At 35.5% G+C, this 23,330-nt stretch overlaps 2 protein-coding genes across 2 annotated transcripts; both read left to right on the top strand.

Annotated features, from left to right (window-relative positions):
* The first annotated feature begins 8,238 nt into the window (after positions 1-8,238).
* On the top strand, positions 8,239-9,366 carry LOC123561000 (uncharacterized). The gene has a single exon (XM_045353148.2). It carries the CDS (start codon positions 8,239-8,241, stop codon positions 9,364-9,366), a length of 1,128 nt encoding a protein of 375 aa, XP_045209083.2.
* Positions 9,367-12,431: 3,065 nt separating this feature from the next.
* LOC123560570 (uncharacterized) lies at positions 12,432-22,759 on the top strand. The gene is made up of 3 exons (XM_053516710.1): positions 12,432-12,591; positions 18,069-18,259; positions 22,277-22,759. The coding sequence occupies exons 1-3, from the start codon at positions 12,495-12,497 to the stop codon at positions 22,418-22,420; spliced, it is 432 nt and encodes a 143-aa protein (XP_053372685.1). The 5' UTR covers positions 12,432-12,494; the 3' UTR covers positions 22,421-22,759.
* The last annotated feature ends 571 nt before the right edge of the window (positions 22,760-23,330 follow it).

The following is a 23,330-nucleotide window of genomic DNA, read 5'->3' as shown; positions in this document are numbered from 1 at the left end:
GTGCTTGGACTAGGATTCGAACCCCGGACTTCTGCATTGACAGAAGTTCATAAGTATTTAACATTTGATAATGTTGCACAAGGATTGCATACTTGCATCAGAGATTAAAACAGTCAGAGTTTCACGAAACAATGTTCCAGAAGAAATCATCACAGATATGGTATAATCTTTTATCTATGTATTACCATTTGACTATATTGTTTCATTTTTGCACAAGGCATTTCAGTTATTTCAGTCATAGTTTGGACGCGTTAGATATTACACTCATGCAATACTGTGAAATCATTAATACTCGAGGGGGATTAAGTTTCGTGAAATTCGTGGTTGAGTCAATCCACGGAATTTTATCCCATTGAACATGTAAAATTCCCGTTCATTTTATGTTCAAAAGTTGAAATCCACGAATTCATATTCCCACAAAATTGCCGTTTTAACCAAATCCACACAATTTCATGCCCAAGAAATTAAATGATTTTACAGTACCTAATATACGTTTATCATTCTTGTAAGTATGCTTTTGTTCTTTTAGAATGCACAATAAAAGAAAATCGTCATTAAAATATCCTGTCAGTAAAATTTATGTACATGTCCCAAGTAGTGAAAAGCACACGACAATAACGATACTCAATACTAACATCACAGATAAGACAATGAATTCTCGTTTTTCTTTCCTTCCTTTAACTAATTTGTCATGTTGAAGATAAGCATAAATAAAATCTGGAAAGTAGATCCCTCGGAAGCACCGAGAACAAGGCAAACAGTGAAAATCAGACTCGGTTTGATTGAGTCTGTTCATGAGCAGTAATGGAAAATGCAACACTGCCCACGCCCCCTAGCACCGGCTTAAGCAGTATTCAATCTTCAAATCTAAATGAGTTGAAATCAATGATCCCGAAGGACCAGAAAATATAACAACACTGAGATGAAGTCGGGGCGACTTTTTACGGCCGCCACACAGCACTTAACACCCGCTGTTGTGAAGTAAATAAAATCTGGAAAGTAGATCCCTCGGAAGTCTTTCCGAAAAGGAGGCGATAGATTCAAAACTGTCAACCCTGTATTCGCAGTTCGTTTTGGATTTCAAATCTAAGATTAAGTCGTTCAGTAAGGATTTGATTTTTTCAATGTATATCCGTTTACCTTTAAATAATTCGAGCTGTGAATTACACGTATTTATATATTCATCCTGATATACAAGAGGGTGAATATCTGCATATACAGTGATTATTTCATTGTCATTGCCTGTGGTGAATTTGTCACTTAAAGAAGTTAAAATACATTTGAAGATCGATTCAAGTAATCCGATCAAACAAGATGATACCATTGCGGTTTCATCTCTGTCGCAGTTATAATGATGGTTAATGATAATTTTTTTTTAACTCATACGAAGACAACCAAAGCTTCATTGGGTATAGACGGAAATGAGGTGAAGCTCGAAATTTTTTTAGTTCTATTTCACCAACATTTGCATTGATAAGGTATTTCAAAAGCCTGTATACTCTTCGATGCCGATATGAAAGTTTCCGATTCATGAATGTAACTTCTGTTTCAGTTAGGGTTATTTTTGTTCCTCTCGACACAAGTAAGTAACTACCATGAATACAGACCTCTTTCGAGAAAGGCTCTAATGGGCAAATTTTTGACACATACTCTGTCAATTTTGCATCAACAATTCTTATTCCCGGTGTTATGTCAACAAAAATGTTCCTTTCAAACGGTCTACTTAAACATTTTCTTTTAAATTTCAACTTTACTTTTGCATTTGGACCATAGTGGAATTTCAAGTCTTCTTGTCTTAGACTTACAAATTCCAGGCTATATTGTGAGTCCTCATATGTTTTGATGGCAAAGTCACTGATGTCCTTAAAATCATTCTGTATCATTTGCTGTATCGCATAAAGCAATCCACCGTCGAAACCAGATACAATGCACTTAGAATATTCCTTTAAAACTGGTGATTTTGAGCACAATACTATATAAATGAAGTCAAATTCATCGGGGAAAGTATTCTTCGTTCCCTCATAAAAACTACCAACTCGTAGTAACTCAGTATTAGCTGTGATGGAAGCATTACCATATTGTTCTCTGAATTCAGAAAAATTATTTTGTATCTCATCTTGTTTCATAACGAAGTCCAATACCTTTTGAATAAGGCTCTCAACGCCTTGTTGTATAAAGTCAACCACATCTTTTTCCACAGAGAACTTAAGTTTCATATCAAATAATGTGTCCAAGTATTTATCTAAATTTGTTTGATCTGTATTAACATATTCATCGTAAGGGAGAATTTCTCTCTCATCAATGATATCTCCTTCAATATTCGCTCTATTCCTGGTGGACATTTTGCACTTTCAAGGTATGTCATACACAGTTTGACCAAGAAACTGTAATACATGTATATTCACCATATCTGTATGATATGTTATCCGATTAATCGTCAAACAGTAGTATATATTTCCTCATTGTATATAGGATTTCTGTTGTTTTCTACAATCAAAGTTTAGTAAACTATTTACAGACGACTTTTTTTAAGTACGAACCTTGAAAATATAAAAGAAAATCCGACCAAATAATAGATTCCCTGGTTGTAATGGACATTTGAGGTCTTTATTACTTTTACAATGGGTTGTAACAAGTGGCATATTTGGATTAGATACAAATCAATAATTGCTCTGATAAGATATGAAATAAATTGTATGTGTATTCATAGTAAAACCGAATCAGGCTAGACATACTTGAAAGATATATCAGTTCTTTCTATTCGAGATTAAACTAATGAGAAGCATTCTTTTTATATGTGCTGGTGTTGTGTCATATATGATCATAGTTTGTATACGTCTAAAAGCGCGATAACATGAGGGAACTAAAAAATAAATTCTCTCTTTACACTCTGAACTTTAAAGATTTATTGGCTTTTACTGGAAGAAAATGTTATACATGTTCTGACTGGAGTTCATAAGGGTTAAATACAATTAAATTCTGATATACCTACATCTGATAATTAAAGTTGAAAGATAATAAATGTTCATAAAATTATAAAATATACTGGTAGTGGACGATACTTTTTATATATAATTTAGTTATGCTTGACAAGTATAGGTGCTGGGAGTTTCGTTTTGGAGAGGCTACTTTTTTAAACGTAGCATTTTATGTTTGATATTTGTACTTGTTTTTGTTCTATGCAATTTGTTCTATGTAATATATGTAACATATCAACCATTTCAAGATCAACCAAGGAAATAGTGTCTACAACTTTTTTGTGAACCGTTCCTCCACAATGTTTCTGCGGGATATTCTTCAACAATTTTTATATAGTTTTACGACTTTATTCGGCGATTACCACTATATTTTAGTGGGTCTCTGTTTAGTGTAAGTAGTTAGAGGTCTACAGATACAACAACAAATTGCCCACAGCACATCGTATTTTGTCGTTCTTTGAAATTTGCAAAGTTTTTGTTAAAAAGGTGGGCATAGTTTTACTTTGGTATTTTAAAGTTTTGTAGGATTATAACTATTATTTTAGAGCATTTAAATATTTTTGCAGGAACCAAGCTTTGGCTTCTGAAGCAGTAAATTTGCATGTGTTTGACAGAGTTACGACTACTGTCGCGAATACTCGCATTACAATTTTATGGAGCGTTTTATATTGATTTATGAGTTTATAAAAGTCTAGAAACTTTCGATTGTCCTTTGTTGTTTTTTTTTTAATTAATTAAGTAATCGGGATCATTGATTTCAACTCATTTAGATTTGAAGATTGAATACTGCTTAAGCCGGTGCTAGGGGGCGTGGGCAGTGTTGCATTTTCCATCACTGCTCATGAACAGACCCAATTAAACCGAGTATGCAATTTTCACTGTTTGCCGTGTTCTCGGTGCTTCCGAGGGATCTACTTTTCAGATTTTATTAGTTATTTCCCCAAACTTTAAATGTAGAAGTCTAACCTTACCAATAGTCCCCGAAAACATCGGTACAGAGTCGCAGAGGGTCAAGTCGAGATGAGTCTACTTAGTGCCAGTCAGATTGAGCAGGGTACTAAGATCCTATCACATTGAACATTCGTCCGAGAACCTGTCATGTTGAGCAGTGTATAGAGATCTAGTCTACATAAGTCCAGTCACATTGAGCATAGCACAGAGATCTATTCACGTCGAACAGTCTGTATTTAACCAATCACATTAAGCTGTGTGCAGAGATCTAATCACGTCGAGCAGTCCGCAGTCCAGTAACGCTGAGCAGTCTACAGATGAGCAGTCTATAGTGGTCTAGTCACGTTGAGTATTTACATCGAACTTCATTGAGATTATTTTTACACATTTACATTATCCACAACTGTTACAGTACTTTGGAATAATTTAGTACGTTAAAAGTACATTTTTAGCTCGATTGTTCGAATAATAGATAGAGCTATTGGACTCGGCGTCGGGCATATGCGTCCCTTTTAAACATACAGGAAAATGCTTATTAAAACTATTATTTCTGAATCAATAAAGATGCTTAGATAATTAGAATCAAACTCGTTTAAATTCTTCATAGTTGATTATTTATTTATAAACAGTGCTACTAGTCAGGCCTTTAAAGATGGCAAATTGCTGAAGTGTCATGTGATCTGGGTCTAATTACACAAGTAGCAGAAGTGAAAGCATCACTTGGAAGCAGTGATAAATAAAATTTTCTGCCTTTTCTGTTTTGTAAGTGGTTCGAAGTTTATGAGGGCTGTGCCATTGGGGACCATACTAAGAATGGCGCACCCGACAATGTCCTATGTGCATGTAAATGATGAAGACGACGACGAACACCGGATGCAATCAGATAATTATGATGTAGGCCTAAGAAGTTTCTTACCTCTCGGACATGCCCGATATAGTCTCGATCAGACATGCCCGATATAGTTCCTGACAGTGACTACAAAGCGAAGGATTATAGTGACTGACCATTTGGGATTTCTGTTATCGAATACAAGAAAATAATCCGGGTATTAAATGTTGTCGAAAGTAGTTTTCAAGCGCCCCATCTTGGAGAAAAGTAACAATGTCGACTTTGTCCATATAGGATCGTTTCAGTGGCAATATCTTTCAGTCTATTATAGACTGGTAATCAGGAGATAAGGAATCAATTATATCAACAGTATTCAACGTCTCAAATTTTACCAAAATAAGGATATTTCGCATATATTATCTAAAGGAGAAATCGGACAAATTAAGTGGCACCAGCTTTGGGCTGATGCCAATTCATTAGTGCTTCGTCTGGAACCAGTTATTTGGAAGTTGGAACCTGTCCAGATAAAACTGTAAGCTCAAAAATTCTAGTCTGAAATTTCGTCCATAACAGGCTATATATCCCCATTGTTATTGCAAAGGCTCCAAACGCGTTATCATATCATCAATTTTAATAATCAGTACGATCTTATTTATTCACTAACACACTTGATTTTGAATACAAAGAGCCTATGCGAACAAAGCTAACAGCATTTTGCAATTAGAGATCGATAAATCGTTTCAAATGTTGGTCGATTTAAAAAATTATTTCACTTCAACTCATTAATGAGTCCTTCAGGTTTCCATCTCAAAGATGCTGTATGCCCATTAATGTAATTATCGTTTAGCCGATGAAGGGGTATGCAAAAAGTTATGTGACATTCACTTATGTAGCAAAATTTTGAAACGTGTCTGTATACTAATTTATTTCAGCTGGACTGTTTAAAGCTTATTTCAGCCACTACCGTGTCCACTGGTTTTGGCTGTTACCCAGGTGGGATCTATTGCGCTATCCACGGGTTGAGCGGCCGATGTCTTCAACGTTAGACCACAAAACGTATGCTTGCATTGTTTGGTTCTTTGCTTCTAGCATCAGTTCATCTGAATATGAATAACGTAAGACTATATGATATATAAGACCATCCGTGAGTGATCACAACATCATGTGTTCTGATGAGTAGTTACTTCTCTATGTGATATCGGTGAAGGTATAGACTTTCGATACTTATGGAAACTGAGTGCCACAGGGCTAAATTAATTGCACTACATGCTTTTTTATGTTTAGGAGTACATAGTCTGATTATTTTGTATGTAAGATGTTGTTTTGTCTTGTATGAAAATGTCAATTTTCATGTACATGTATATGTAACATTGTCCATGTCTTGTGATTATATATGGGTATACATGTCCTGTAATATCTGATTTACCTATCATCCCATTAGTCACTTATCGTCATTCATTTTCATTTTGAACTGATAATTATCTAATTGGACTGGTAAAACAACTCGGCCAAAAGAGATACAACTTCTGCTTGGTTCAGCCAACTCGGCCAAATCAGGATCTTTTATGGCAGACAAATTAAAGCCACATTGAATTGGTTGTTTTGTTTACACAGTAGTAATCTTACTGATTCAGAAGTTATTTGACAAATCATATAGTACGCTGTAGGTGGCACGGACTAATAAATATTATTCCCTATTTATTCTCTGTAAAATGAATAAGTTTTCACAGAGCTGCCAAAAAAGCTAGACCCATTTCAGAGTTTAGGTCCTTACCCTATTTTAAAGATAAACCATAAAAACTGACATAAAATGAAGAAGGTGCCATTTATCATCTAAGAGAGTTTTTCCTTTTATATTTGCTTACTGCAAAATCACATCGAAAGCACACTGCTTGACCTAGTATTACTACTCATATTAAAATTGAAAGTTATTTCACCAGATATAACTTCCCTCCCATTTTTTCTACCAAAATGTAAGAAATACATCCACAATTGAAAATATTGGCCTCACGCGACTTTATAGGAATAACTGTGCTTAGGAAGGACTGTAGATGAATTCTTGGTTAGTGGATTTACTAAACGCGCATTCAGTTTCCAATATAAGTGGTGCTCTATCTTGTAAAACTGCAATTTCACCCAATTCAACATCGATATAGACCCTGGCTGGCATAGCAGACAAGTTTAACATCAAGGTTAATCTATTTGTTTTTTCTTTGAAATTAAACATGACTATAAGTCACGAAAATATTTACATTCTGGAATCATTGAACATGAAAATAGTCTTTTTCAACTTCTCTAGTTCATATCACAATTTAATTACACTGTAGAAAAATGTGATCTAAACTCGGCTTAATATATCAAATACAGTATGCATAATGCTACATTCATTTAATGAACTGTTTAGACAATAAACATATTGGCTTGGCCTAACAAATATCAAAGTCAATTTGTTGGTAGGTATGTGTATAATTACCATCATGGAAATACAAAAGAATACAGTTATTTTGTGACGCGTCTTTACAGACAATACCCTCTTATACTTTATTGTTTTCAATTAAAACATTAGACAATTCAAAAACAGGTCTCCATTATATATTAATAAGGTCATTTTAAATCAAATTAAGTCGATAACGAGTACATTATCGTACACAATAATAACATTTTATATAAGTATCTGATATTTAGTACATTGTTCACATTTTGTATTCAAGATCAATTTGTAACGTTTACTTCAAAATTCCTTAATTTTGATCTACCGAAAAGAAATGATCAAAATAACACATCTGTAACTTGTCGTTATGACCATTTATTACAACCAAAATGTTCCTTATAACCTGGTTTTTGCTATGAACGCGTTCGTTGCATTCATAGAACTTTATATGAAATAAAGAAAGCAATAACAAATTGTTCTTTACATCTGAATTTTCGCTACATTCGAAATGGTTTTACCTAAGTTTTACCTTAAAACGCTTGTTCTCCTTTAGGTCTGGTCAAATTATCAAGGATAGCGCCCGTTGAGTGCCAGACGGACTCGTCAACGTTCTTCATCAATATGCTGATGAGCCGGTCTGGCTCTCATTGGACGAATTAGGTTACTTAATTAAATGAAATTTATGAAAAAAGAAAATAAAAGAAAAGAAAAGAAGACAAAAAGATACAAAAAGAAAAAAAAAAGAAAAAAAAAGAAAAAAAGAAAGACTAAAAAGAAGAAAAGCACTTACATAAACAGAAAAAAAATCTTGTTTGCTTGTATGAATATATAAAGCTTGACAATGTATAAATCTATACGTTGTAACGGTAATGTTAAGCGGTTTACGTTTAGTAAAGTATTTTAAAACAATAATAAATTAATGAAACGCGAAGATATAAAGAATGGTCATCGATTCACGGTAGTTTTTGGTATCAGGAAGAAATAAACATTTAGAAAGACTTTAGCATAACAAATTGAAAACAAAACTTAGGACACAGGTGTTAATCGGAATGGATATAGATTCAAACAAGAAACAAAGCCGGCGCAGAGACGAAAATTATACTGATGGGGAAGAATCTAAAAGAAAGGAAAATATAAAAAGCACATCTACTTCTGATTTCTCTGAACGAACATGGAAGGAAGATTTCACTCTTATTGTAGAAAACAAGAAACTTTATGTATCCAAGGCTTTTCTTGCGCTGTCTTCACCAGTCTTTGACAGGATGTTCCAATCAGATTTTAAAGAAAAAAATCAAACGGAAATGGAGTTACCTGACAAGAAGGTTTCCGATATGCAAGACTTTCTCAGGTGTATTTACCCTAGTATAATGGCGGATATATCTGACCAGAATGTTTTCAGTGTACTTCCATTAGCGGTAGAATACCAAGTGTCTTGGTTGAAATCCAAATGTGAGGCTTTCCTGATGAGTAAGCTGAATGATGAAATATCAACAGATTACTTAAAAAACATGCTAAAACATGCAGCAGATTATAACATGAAAGATGTGTTAGCGAAATGCACTACCGAAATTTCCAAGAAGCCAGTCAAAGACGTAGATTGTTTTTTGAAAACAGAATCACTACCTTTAAAAATCATTTCTACGATTCAAGATAATATGTTGAGACGCCTGGAACAGTCTGAAAAAGACAACGCAAGGCTAGAAGCAATTAACAGGTATCTTGTATCTGGGATTAAAACTGAACAACAACTTGATCTTCAAAAATATCGAGGTTGGACCGGCAAATCCATAGAATTCACGCTACCGGTTGAAGACTTGGGACGTTACAGCTTTCCTCGTCCAAAGCGATTTGAACTGTTTGACGCTGATGCAAACTACGTGGTGAAAAATACAGGTAGCCCAAATGCCAACAGTTTAAGACTTGAAATTTCACTTGATGCAAGCGCGACCAAAAATGTAAGGATAACAGTACTAGGGCAATTTGTGATAAAAAATCTTACACAGAAAAACGAAAACTACACTTCGGCGTTTAAAATGATCTTTTATCAAGGCAGATCTGAGCAGTCAATAAATTTGCAGAATACTTCAGTTCTATTCAATGTTACAGAAGGATATATCTACAACGATGCAATGTCCGTGGAGATTCATCTGTTACTTGAGAAGGAATCGCTTAAATAAATATTGTCTGAAAATGAAGTTAAATAATTTCAATGGACTATTAAGTTGTGTTGCAGTTAACAACTGTGAAGGAAAACGGAGATAAACCAATAAAGTTGCAGGGGCCAGTTTCCAGTTTCTTATTGTGGCCCGTGTACGTTTTCTTTTAAAATAAGATAGGTAGATGTACTCTCAAGGCATTTATATTCAACTGGTTATTTATGATGTTTATAGATTATTGTACAAAATAAATATATGCGATTTTCCTAGCTCCGTTTAGACGACCGGATCTAAAATCTTACATGAGGTAATGGAGGTCAGACGGAATGGAAACTATCATCCATCCATCATCCAGATTCAGATCATATTTGCGGACAATGTAAACGGTTATGAGACACTTTTCTTCTCACCATTAATTTTGTCTGGTCACATGCTTTAAAAATGTAACGTACATATAATATGTTTAAGGTCAGTCATTTGCAGATAATACGGTACAGGTCGCGCAAGGTGTGCATTTTGAGCCATGTTTGCCTAAAAATCCTGAGTTTTGCTCGTTTTTATGATAGAAACAACGGAATTGGCAGCTGATAATATAGTGCTAACTTCCCTGAAATTTCTCAAAATTGGATTTTTAAAGTTTTTTTTTCGCACTGGTATCAGCGCAGATTTGTGGAATTTTCAAATTTACTGTCCTTTGCCCCCCCCCCCCCCCCCCCCCCCCCCCCCCATATGTTATAATTAACGTGTTTCAGCCATTGTTACGCCATTGTTACGCCACTTACTTTGGAAAGTGTAGATACATTATCTATGAGAATCCAGTCAATGCGAAATAATGTTTTTGCTTAAATACAAATTCATCAGACTTGATGCACATTTGTTAATTCACGTAATTCATAAACATATTTTGCCTACAGATAAACCTATTTTACACGTATAAACAAAGATATCCTTTAAATGGTGTATTGTCTGTGTTTGCGGTCATGAATGAGTATCTTATGTTTCATTTTAAATGGTTATTTCTAATTTTAAGGGAAGCCTAATACCTTTATCTGTATTAGATTTGCGTGCCATATTGTTGCGAGTCGCAAACGTATCATTCATTAATGATAAAACAATTTAGATAAACTTCGTATATAAGCTTATTTGATTACCTTTTCTGTTGTGTATATTCTATGTATTATACATCTTATTAATATTTGAGGGGAAAAATCACGTAACTGACTTAAATGTTATTCTGTATGAAAATGAAAAATACATAAAATAAGTTTAATGGTATCCAATAATGTTTCAAAGTCCAGTTATTGTATATTAATTTTGTTATTCAAAGGAAGCAGCCACTTAATGGATCTGTTTGAATCTTCATGATATTTTGTATAAATTTTGGTATATTTGTTTCACGTTTGGGTATTAAAATTGTCTTCCTTCTCTTATAAACAATTAACAAAATTGAATATATATATCCCAGAATGATGAGTAACTTGTTTTAACTTCGCAAATTACGAAATATCTCGTCAGCTTGCGTTCTTTCACTCTTTACTGACTTGATTTGCTTTCATTTTGGACAAAGCTGGATCCGAATGAATACTCGTTCGGCTTGAAGTAAAAAAAGAGAAAGTTAGCGATGTACTCTATTTTATCCCCAGTATTCAAGGTTAAAGTTTGGAGTCAAGATCATATCTCAGCAACCATAACCTGTATCGGACTGAAACTAAGTACAATGCTTTTATAGTTCTCAAAATGCTGAAATAATTTATAGTTTATACTAATTTATTTTGGGTCGATTGTGAAACAAGTTCTACAACTAATATTAATCACTCTCGACACCTCATTCCTGATGGAATCCATCACCACGAGGGTATGAAAGAAGAGGCCAGTTTGCCTTAAATGCTGCAAATGCTAAAATAACCAAGACAAATAACACTTGAATGAATGTGAAGCAACTTATGACCCTTTATAAGTTAAAGTTTAGCGTATATATATATATATATATGAAGATGTATCTCAGTAACATTTTTATGTATCAGATCGAGATGGAAAATAGACGAATATTTGATAATTATAGGGATTTGAAATAAATATGTACCATGAACTAGTTCAGTTTACCTTGTTTCTGTTGTACTAAAGCATGACCAGTTTGAATAAGAGTATTTAAAACATTACTTATCAAAATACAGCCATGATCTCAAACTGCATTTGTTGAGAAAGATAAAACAAAAATGTCAGTAACATAACAATGATTCTTATTATTATTATTATTATATCAGATTTACATAACACCTTTTTCATGATAAACACGTTCCAAAGCGCTTTACATATAGCAAACGCAGCCACACAGAGCGCAAAATTCATCCTCTACTAGTACAGACACAGAGCGAGCGATCTGGACAGAGTGACATAAAGCCTCCAGAACAGATAGAGAGAAATCCTTTTTAGATACCGGTTTATCCAGCTAACTTAACCTAGCTCTTTGCGAATAGACAGTCTGGTTCTTTAACGTACCCGGTGTATAGCACCGATACACGCAAAGCCGTCTGTCCTGGGAAGAACCAGTACAGGCCTCTTAGTTAGGTGGGAGACACTCAAGAGCATCTAAGAAATTTCCAGCGCTTGGACCGGGATTCGAACCCCGGACCTCTGGATTGACGGTCAAGCGTGTTACCACTAGACCACCGGTAATCATGTTTTACAAATGTTTGTATGAGCGCATTCATTCATTTCTCTACAAGCTCTTTATTTGATTTTTACTATTGTATAAATATGCTAGAATGACGCAATATAATTGAGCCGTGCCATGAGAAAACCAACATAGTGGGTTTGCGACCAGCATGGATCCAGACCAGCCTGCGCATCCGCGCAGTCTGGTCAGGATCCATGCTGTTCGCTAACAGTTTCTCTAATTACAATAGGCTTTGAAAGCGAACAGCATGGATCCTGACCAGACTGCGCGGATGCGCAGGCTGGTCTGGATCCATGCTGGTCGCAAACCCACTATGTTGGTTTTCTCATGGCACGGCTCATATGACAATGCAGTGGAAACATATTTCATGGAATATTTATTGATTGGTTAGTATTTGTTTGGCTGCTGTTTAAAGGCAATATCTGCTTCACTATAGACTTGTTCAGTTGAAAACTTCTAGTGTAAAATAACTATGGCAGCGATTATGGAATTAGTTGGAGAATCAGTAATAGATGGAAAAGGGAATGAAGTGTCTGTGAAAGAGATATGTAAAGATAAAACAGTAATTGGTAAGTTAGTTGATTACATAAAAGAATGCTTGTTTTATATGTTGGTAATGGTTCATAAAGTATAAGTAGTATAAGTTACCATACTTTTCACCTGACCGTACATTACATATGCATATAGAAGTATTATACAGATTACTTTATTTCATATATGATATATCAGTCGCTTTATCATTTGATTTTAAATACTTTTCGCATTCGTTTTCTTAACGAACATATGATTATGTATGATTAGCGGACAATACATGACCGTATATGGTGGTAGGCATTTGATGGTTGGTTGTTTAACATTTGAATAACCAACTCCATGTTGGTGGCCAGATTGCTAATCAAAATTTATTGAATGATTTAAGTTCCTATATTTTATCAGGTACTAAGATATGGGCAGGAGTTTGGATGCGTAATAGTTAAATCACGAGTGCGTAGCACGTTTGATTAAATTATTCGCATCCAAACGGCTGCCCATATTTTGTTAATTGATACCATTATGTATAGGTTAGTGTTTATTAGTAAGCATTTATCAAATTAAATTGGTCTGGCGCGGCACAGCCGCGCGACCAATTTAATCGGATAAATGCTTACTAATAAACACTAACCTGTTTAGTGTTTGAAATTATTTTTTGTTTACAAATTTAAGCTCCGCCTACAGTATGTGACTTACCGGATTAATAAACGACTGGAAGTAAATGATGATTTACCAAAATAAATTTCCCGATAATTTGAAAAATACTGCAATGCCACTGGACAAAAAATAATTTCAAACACTAATGTAACATATTTATTATTTTGATTCTAACAACACAAATAATTCGCAATTTGCAGTACTACGTTTTCAGCGTAATACGTCATTCGAGTCATATGCTGTTACAATTTAACCCCAAGGGTAGGCATTGTTGCATAGCCAACGGAACGAGTAGATAGTTGTGTCTTTTTTTATCAGAATTTTGACAAGTATTTATAACCTAATAACCTGTCAGACTTTTGACAAGTATTTATAACCTAATAACCTAACAGCTCGCAAGGGGCTTCCGTGACCGAGTGGTTAAGGTCGTTGTCTTCAAATCACATCGATGTGGTTTCGAGCCTCACTCGGGGCGTTGAATTCTTCATGTAAGGAAGCCATCCAGCTGGCTTACGGAAGGTCAGTGGTTCTACCCAGGTGCCCGCTCGTGATGAAATAATGCACGGAGGGGCACCTGGGGTCTTCCTCCACCATCAAAGCTGGAAAGCCGCCATATGACCAACAGTTGTGTCCCTTTGACGTTAAACAAAAACAAAAAACAACAACAACAAAAAAAATAATAATAATTACAGCTCGCAAACTATTTATGAACAGAATCATTAAATTTTGTTATTTGACCCAGTGATACGAGCTTAATTTTGTGTGACGCCACATCATTATGACGTCACATTTTATTATGTCATACTTTTATGACGTTACTGGTGAATCATAACTGAGCCAATTTGCTCGCAGAGATCAAAACATGTTTTACGGACCTGCACATCAATCAGTACGACTTTTTTATCATAATTAAGTTTTTGAAATGTAGTTTACAACCGTTTTGCCCTGGAATAATTCGCTTATGTTACAATCGTAGGGGGTAAAATGTATCAGCCAATCATATTTTATCGAAGATTCATATTGTCTATAGATCTAGGCTGCTTGCTAGATCTACAGTATATCTTTATATAGCAATTAATGCGTGTTAGAATAAAAAGAAAAAAATGTAATAATGAAAATCATCAAGGCCTTCTTGTGGCTTAAGGTCTCTTTCACCGTTTATCATTCAGATGCTTAGATATTTTATCCCTCGGGCTAACACCCTCTGCTCATCTTAACTCGAACCGAGATAAACCAGACGACAAACGACTCGAAGGCTTCGATCATTTTGTATATACAACATTTTGGATAGGCTAAAAATAACAGATTTAAACTTTATTACATCTTATTTCATAACCATATATCCGCTTGCAGTTTTTATACAGATTTAGAAATTAGCTTACCACTGTTTACTGCGTTTACACTTAGCCACGATGTCCACGATGTCCACGATTTGAGAGAAGCGTGGTTAGCGTGGGCGGTCTTGGGATCGAATCGTGGTGATCTTGAGGGAACTTGGTGGAATCGTGATGATCTTAAGGATCGTGATAAATTTTTTGACAGTCATAAGTGTTTCCACGATTATCCTGATTTATCGTTAAATCTTGAGAGAGCGTGATAGAACGTGAAAATCGTTGTAGAGCGTAATGCAGCTTAACAGACCTAAATGTAGCGCATCAGACCTTGATGCTCCATCGTAGGGGGATCTTGGTGAACTTGGAAACGCGATTCTAAGTTCCACCAGATCTGGAGGCATCCTTACATAGTTGACTTGGAGCCAACATCGTCAGGCCTGAATTCTCTGTTGAAAAGTTGAGGGTATTGTCCCAAGTGGTGCCTTTGGTTTCAACTTAACCATGGTCTCATCCAGCAGGTCTTAGGCCTTCTATTTATTCTTCTCCTTCCTCCCTCTTCTATCCTGCCCTGTTCCGTCCCTTGTTGCTGCTGCCGACGAGTTACTGTTATAGGCATACACGAAAATTGCAAATTCAGCATATTGTTCAGCTCTTTGATGCATAGCTCATTCCTCTTTGGAATCCCTGGAGAGAATGAGACGATGATCCATGCCTCCTATTTATACTCCAGTCGTGCTCAAAACGTGACAATCTTGATCAAATCGCGGCCATAAATCGTAGGAGAGCTTAACAGAACTTGCTAACGTGAGGGATCTAAACAGAACGTGACAAAACGTGATAGCATATCGAAGTAATCGTAAGAGAACTATAAACTATGTCAACAATTTGAAAATACTTAATGCAATGGATTGCTTACACAAGAAAAAATGCACCTTTTTGACTAAGTTTGTATGCAGTAAAGTATCACCACAGTTGACATTTTCTGCGAGAATATTATGCTTGAAATGTTGTCTCACATTTTCTTTGCAGTCTAAACTTATTGTTTAATAACAGAGATGAATATTATTTACTAACGAAGAATAGAAGAGACAGTACAATGTCGTGTTGTCGTGACCGTAAACATAAATCACACTGGAAATAAATTTTACGGTCAAGTACATTGTCTGGCTAAGTTTAAAGCATGTCACGCAGGTATTCTCACGTTGCTGCTTTTCATACAACTTTAAAATGAGTGGTAAACTGAATGTAGTAGCTAAAGAGAACGTGATGAAAATCGTGGCAGATCTTGACCAGAATCGTGTTGGTTTCGTAATAAAACGCTACAGGTAGTAACAGTAGGTCAAATGTCAAGGTCACAGTGACCCGAAACAGCTAAACGGTTTCCGGATAATAACTCAAGAACGCTTGGGCCTAGGATAATGAAAATTGATCGGGAAATTAATCATGACCAGCAGATGACCTCTATTGATTTTGCAGTTTGTAAGTCTAAGGTCAAGGTCACAGTGATCCGGAACAGTTAAACCGCTTCCGGACGATAACTTGAGAACGCTTGGGCTTAGGATCATGAAAGTTGATAGGTAAGTTGATCATGATCAGCAAATGACCCCGATTTATTTTGAGGTCAATAGGGCAAAGGTCAAGGTCACAGTGACCTGGGACAGTTAAACGGTTTCCAGATGATAACTCAAGAACGCTTGGGCCTAGGATCATGATAGGGAGGTTGGTCATGACAAGCAGATGACCCCATTGATTTTGAGGTCAGTAAGCCAAAGGTCGAGGTCACCCGACCTGGAACAGTTAAACGGTTTCCGGACAATAACGCTTAGGCCTAGGACCACGAAATGAAATAGGGAGGTTGATCATGATAAACAGACAACTCCTATAGATTTTGAGGTCAGTAGGTCAAAGGTCAAGGTATAGACCCAGAACAGTAGAACGTCTGAGTACAGTGACCAAATAATTTCTGTTCTTTGTGCAATTACTGAATGCATCATGGGGGCATTTCGTGTTCTACGAGCTCTTGTTCAGAAATTTAACATAGCGACTTAGGTAAATTACATGTATGTTGCTTAACGCTATATGAAGTTATAATCTAGTAAAAAGTATTTCTTATATTTAATCAAGAAACAATATTACTCTGACATAAGTATATAACCGGTTATTCAACAGATACCGGAGAACCAGAAGTTTCCATCTGTACCCATTTCCATTTATCATACTTGTTTACTGTATTATACAGATAACAGAAGAAACAAAGTTAAAAAAGATAAAACGCGGGAAACAGAATGACGTCATGACATTTCAAATGTGAACAACAATATGGGATTTCCAGCTTAGTTTTATTATTGTAGCTTAACATTGCCAGTAAGGTTATGCAATTCTCATACAGTTGTTTATGAATTGAGAACTTTATTATATAAAAAAAGGGTGAAACTGTTACATAATTTGATTTTTATCTTGTTGAAATACAAAGCAAAATGATGTCATTTACAGCACAGCACGAGAGCCAACCAGAGTGTAAGATGGTGCTTTCCAGAAATTTCGACAAGTTAACATCTTAGTAATACAAAAGTACTATTCTTCTTCGCGAATATATGCTTGAAAGTTATAAAATTGCTCTAAATGTGAATAAATCATCAAATGGAGTTAGGAAGGCATTTTCATATAGCCTTAGTGTTTTAGAATATAGGACTACAATGTACAATACAATTTACTTGCAGTATTTTGCCAATGAATTTGATCTACAAAGATTAGAAAATGAAAATTATACACGACCATCAAGTCTTTTATATCCGAATGTAAGGTGTGAGGTGAGCTATAAGTATAGGCGGATAGACCGTGTACATCGCCATTCGTTCGTCGTCAATCATCCGTCGTCCTGCATCATTAATTTTACTTCAACAGCTTCTTCTCTGACAGATACTACCGGTCAAAGTTACACTAGTATTGGCTTTACATGGGCCTCTCTCAAGTTTCTTTACATATTCGACTTGGCGTAGCTTTGGGACCGCTAGACCAAAACATAACCGCATGATAACTGTTCGTCATATGAAATCAGAAGCAGCTTATGTGTTTGTAGAGCTATGAACTTTAGGATTAAAAATGAGAATCCTTATGTATGCTTTTTATCCAACTATTTGTTTTTCATATGTATACATTTATTTTGGTAAATAAGTTGATTCTTTGTCGTGCAAACGATATACTGCAACAACGCTTTTTAATTTATGTTGACCGAACTTACCACATATTATCTTAAATCATATCGGTCGTAAATCAATACGTTTATGACCAATTATTCTGAAAATGTTTAAACATCCTTGTTTTACCTTATTTGTCTTTACGTTTCAAATATTCATACCATATACATCTGGTATGGTTAGTTTTTAATGCATTCCAAACGTCGTCTTACTAGTATTTGAATTAAACGATTGAATCGAATCAAATTCATGGGGAAATAATTTAGTCGTATGTATCCGAAAAAGTGATTTGATCTGATTTATAACCTACGTGCTTCTGTACTTCAGGTATCTATTTCTCCGCCAGCTGGTGTCCACCGTGTCGCAGTTTCACACCTGTGTTGTCCCGGTTCCACAAGGCTAATGATAAAGACCTTGTTGTGATTTTTGTCAGTTCAGACATCGATCAGGCTTCGTTTGATGAATACTTTGGGGAAATGCCTTGGTATGCGGTACCCTATTCAAGCTCAAACAAAAAGGTAGGAGCACATTTTGCTTTATACAACTGAAAGGAAATGCTGTGTTTTACAAGTGAAATTTCACAACAAAGCTGTATTAAACTCCTTCAAATCATCATGGCCACGTGGGTGGGTATATTTTTCCCTACAGGTTATATGAATTTTTTGAAAATTCTGAAACCGTTGGCCATAATCATTTGATAGCAATAATCTACTAAATTCCTTCAAACAATTCTGTTGCATTGAAAAACGTTGCCGCCAAGAAGCGGAACTAATTTCCCCTATACCTTATACGGAAAACTATGAAACTGTTAACCCGAATTCAAACTTATTTTACATGAATGTTCATTGGGCGACGAAAACCTCCTTTAAGCTCAAGCCAAAATTGCCCATCCCCTATCCCCACCCACCCCCCCACACACTTATTTTAACTTTTAGTTTCTTCCTTTTTTTGATATTGTATCTTAGTATCTGGTCATTTCCCAACCTCTTAGTCCACATTTCTTTAACCCACACAGTAGCCAACCAATTAAAGCATATAATTATGTACTATTAGGTTTCTTGAGTTTCTTGATTTTTTTTTCTGTTTGTATCACGTAATCACCCCCATCCACAACCTACCTCCAACTTTATCCCCCTATATATTTTTCCACTGTGTGCAGAAATTGTTTTGGTCGAGTACATAGTTTCATCAGTCAGCATAGAATAAAAGGAGATGAAAATATTTTTACTAGTGCGTTGCGATCTGGAAAGTATATATGAGCCGTGCCATGAGAAAACCAACATAGTGGCTTTGCGACCAGCATGGATCCAGACCAGCCTGCGCATCCGCGCAGTCTGGTCAGGATCCATGCTGTTCGCTAACAGTTTCTCCAATTCCAATAGGCTTTAAAAGCGAACAGCATGGAGCCTGACCAGACTGCGCGAATGCGCAGGCTGGTCTGGATCCATGCTGGTCGCACACCCACTATGTTGGTTTTCCCATGGCACGGCTCATATAATATCTCATATCGAAGTGCGGAACTGTGAATATTTTTACATTACCTCACATCGAGGTGAGGAATCGTTAACATTTTCACTAGCTTTATGCGCTCACGGAAGTATAAATATTGTCTCACTTCGGGCTGATAGATATTCAATAATCACGAAATTAATCTGGTCTCTGTCTATTCAACAGTTGTTCCGTTGTTGAAGGGATTCGTTCTATTGTATTATCATGCTGTATGAATGAACATGTCGGTTTCCTTCAATTGCATATAATTCTTTATTGTACCGGTCCTTAAATTTGATGTTATATCCCTTTTACTTTACAAACTGATTATCATGAGCCTATAATTTTAATTATATTTCTGATGAATAAACATAGTTTTGTTACTGGCTCAATTATATCAAGTTTAAATGATTCATACTAATATGATTATGTACAATAGTGAACACTATAGAGGTATATCATGTTAACTGTTTACCTCAAATATTTGATGTGTGCAATTTTCACGTATGTTGAATAATATATCGCTTTTCACCGCGGAAAGATATGATTCTACCGTCAACATCAAAATAGAAACATTTCAAAATGATTAGATCTTTAAATCAATTATGTCTCCTAGAAACTCTCATAGAAATACAGTCTACATCTAAATTGTTGCTTTGTAGTTTGTTCAGGGTTATAGATTTATAAAAGAAAAAAATATGATAGTGCGTGTCCCTCGAGTAGCGTAAACGTTTGAATGTCGCCATAAAAGAAATACATGTATATAGTCTTTCCTTTATGCCTGTTACTATGACTATGCAATTTAATTATTGTTACGATTTTGTTTTTCAAATTAACAATACAATACAATGCAATGCAATGCAATGCAATGCAGTGCAGTGCAGTGCAGTGCAGTACAGTACAGTAAAGTACAGTACAGTACAGTACAGTACACAATACACAAAACAATACAATACAATACAGTGCAAAAATTTAAAGGGTCAGATATTGACACTGACAGCAGATGTGTCACACAAAAAACTTAAATCAACATAATAGTTAAAATGAATAAACAACACCCCTAAAAGTCTTTTGCCAGATGGGGTGGGTGGGGTAACAAACCTTTTACAATGGCTTTACTTTAAATGCAGACATGTTACCTTCTATTGTCAATAACGAGTGCCCCCTCCCCAATCCACCTCGAGCAAGAACCACCTCCCGGAATCTGTTTGTAAAACTGTTAATCAAGCTTTCTGACGTTTGCCAGTGGAATCTCCATTTGTCGGTCAGCATTTCTACATGCTCCTCAAGCTTTTGTGGCTGGCGAATCCGACAGGAAATCCGGCGCTGCAGCATGTCCCAGGCATGTTCTATTTGGTCGAGGTCTAGTGACCTTGCTGTCCAGTCCATGCGCTCAGATAGATACAGTAAACAAATTTAACCTTTAGTCTGCTGCTTGTGGCAATTGGTTTTGCCTTTGCGACCAGTGCAGACCTAGATCAGCCTGCATATTCATGGTCAGCACTGTTCGCTATTCAGTCAGTAAGTTTTTCGTGAACACCCTTTGAATAATAAATGGTATTGCCCAAAGTAAAAGACCAGTCCATTATAGAAATAAGGCAGGGTAAAGGTTAAGGCCTTTTCGAAAAATCCCTGGAAAGTAATCTTCCTTTGTGCAATATTTACATAATATATTTACATTTACTATGTCAAAATAACGTTTACTGATTCAAATGTATATAACTTTTTCCCGTTTACATGTGTATGAAAGTAATTTCCACATTGGAGCTTGTTGCAAATGCGCGAATCGCAACTCTCGGTGTTTACAATGAGTATACGTTGTATAGACCAGTCTAAAAGATCCGCCCACGTCAGATTTGAATTCGCCCTCCTGAGTTTAATTTAAAGTGTCTTTAAGTCCAAATTAAATCACAGTCTGTTGGTTCAGTTTTGAGACTTCAAGCTATCACTGAATTTTCTTTTTTTGCCGATTTTCACTGATTTTATTGAACGATACCATTTTGTAACTGTCTTTTATTAACGACGCCGGTACGCATATTGTATAGATATTTAACCTTACTACTTTTTCTGGTTTCTAGGATGATTTACTTCAGACACAATGTCTTTTATCAATCGTTAAGGAGAACATAAGCGTCGCCCGGGGATTGAACTAACAAATCAGTGAATCGTAAATCTGCGCTCTCTCTATTGAGCTAAGCGGGCAGACATTTCACGTTGAATAATTGGCGAATAGTAGCTTTACAATTCATTTGATAACACTACAGTGTTATTTTTTATGTTGGCTGTTTTTTTTCCAACGCCGTCTATTTCTTCTGTCGCCTTTTCACCAGCGAAGAGACGACTTTTTCGTCGTCGTTTCTTTTTCTGCCTTGTTTCAAATTCACCCAAGAAAACATAACAAGACGACACATTAACAGGTTGTTATCGTCGTGGAAAACGCGATAGAACGACATAACGAAATCTGCTTCGCGCCGATTATGGCGCATTAATTCTGACGTATTTTCGTTGTTTCGCCTTCCAAAGGCAGTGCAAACATGTCCTTGTAAAGACGTTGAATTTAGTAATTAGGTGACTTATAGGTCCGATAGGCCGGGTGTCTTTTGATGTATTCATATTATGTATTTGGATACACAAGTCACTATAATAAACAATTTACTAACTTACTTACTTGTAAAGACAGGATGTTTGACTTATTGATTTAATAATGTAATGTTATGTCATTTTGATAATAATAATAAATGATTGTTATGTTCATGTGTACCGGAAGGAGAAACAACGGAAGGAAGACGTTTCTTCGTGATTTCGCGAACGGAACAACGCCAGAACGAAAAGGTGACATTGGACAGAAATCAGAAATAGTTCTTATAGATTGCAAAGGAGTGTTTTAACATACATGTAGCTGTAAAGGTTACACTTCCCTGGATGTTCATTTGGCGGACAAAGTCTAGTAATATTTCTTTATTCTAACTGTTGGTTTGGTGAATTGATGAATGTATGTTATTCCGATGAAAATGTTTTAAAATGTGAATATCATTGTCGTATTGCAGGAACAACTCCGTGAAAAGTATGCAAGCCGAGGAATACCAAACCTCGTTGTTCTTAGACCTAATGGTGAAATAATCGAAGCTAATGGCCGGAGAACTGTACAGGAGGCGGCACAAAACAATATTTTCCCAGAAAAGTGGAAATAAAAATGTAGAGAATTCTACAAGTGACCTGTTTCTTGTAAATATTTGAATATTTTGAACATTTATACAACAGCCTATTTTTGTATAAATTCATTGCATTTGATCCTTGATTAGCTATCTTTATTGTAATTTCTCTTGTTCACATTAATTATCATGTTTGTTGTCCATATTCTGTATTATGATATTATTATATATTTCCTGCCCTTTTAAAGTCCTCTTTGTGATTTATTTTCGTCTGCTCTTGCATAGAATTAATTTTCCAGGTTCTTTCAATTCTAATTATTAGTAATTTCGCACAAATGCTTACATAATTAACTTTTGTTACATCATTTTTTATGTATTTCATTTCATTTTCATCGTAGTTGTACACTAAGTCTTATAATTTTGTTACAAGAATATTTTGACAGTTTGGTTAAATGGATATCAGTATTTTTTCTTTTACCATATATCTGGATATATTTACATTCCAACAAGATGAAATTGAAATTTTATTAAACTCAACTGACCTTTGTGTAAATTTATCATCATTTATACACTGCCAACTTCGCAAAAATATAAGTAGTTGAAACAGACTGTAAGGCATGAAAAGGAAAGTCAGGTGTACTTTTGGACTGCGTTAAGACTACATTCCTAATTGGCTAATACCGTAAATAGATTGACTACTGGCACCAGACCAGAAAAGCAATGTCGCTATACATGTTATAACGCTACCCTAGGTATACTATTAGAACCACTTTAATGAAAAAGATATTATCATATTTCAGTCGCGCATTCCCCACCTAAAACGAGCAGTTCAATTAATAAGTTCTATTGGTAATTTATCTTCCGACATGCATCAGTCATATTGTCTCAGTATTTTATATCACAGAAACACTCAGCATATTTTATGTCGTCAGTATTACAGAAAAAAAAC

This window comes from Mercenaria mercenaria, chromosome 10 (assembly GCF_021730395.1).
Source record: "Mercenaria mercenaria strain notata chromosome 10, MADL_Memer_1, whole genome shotgun sequence".
Taxonomy (NCBI): domain Eukaryota; kingdom Metazoa; phylum Mollusca; class Bivalvia; order Venerida; family Veneridae; genus Mercenaria; species Mercenaria mercenaria.
The sequence above is the reverse complement of the archived record's forward strand: the minus strand, read 5'-3'. Positions and strand labels throughout refer to the sequence as shown.

Excerpts from the sequence above, each read along its gene's own strand:
- LOC123561000 (XM_045353148.2), top strand. The coding sequence starts at position 8,239 with ATGGATATAGATTCAAACAAGAAACAAAGCCGGCGCAGAGACGAAAAT.
- LOC123560570 (XM_053516710.1), top strand. The coding sequence starts at position 12,495 with ATGGCAGCGATTATGGAATTAGTTGGAGAATCAGTAATAGATGGAAAA. Across the intron at positions 12,592-18,068 it reads TAAAGATAAAACAGTAATTG|GTATCTATTTCTCCGCCAGC; the intron begins GTAAGTTAGTTG and ends TCTGTACTTCAG. Across the intron at positions 18,260-22,276 it reads ATTCAAGCTCAAACAAAAAG|GAACAACTCCGTGAAAAGTA; the intron begins GTAGGAGCACAT and ends GTCGTATTGCAG.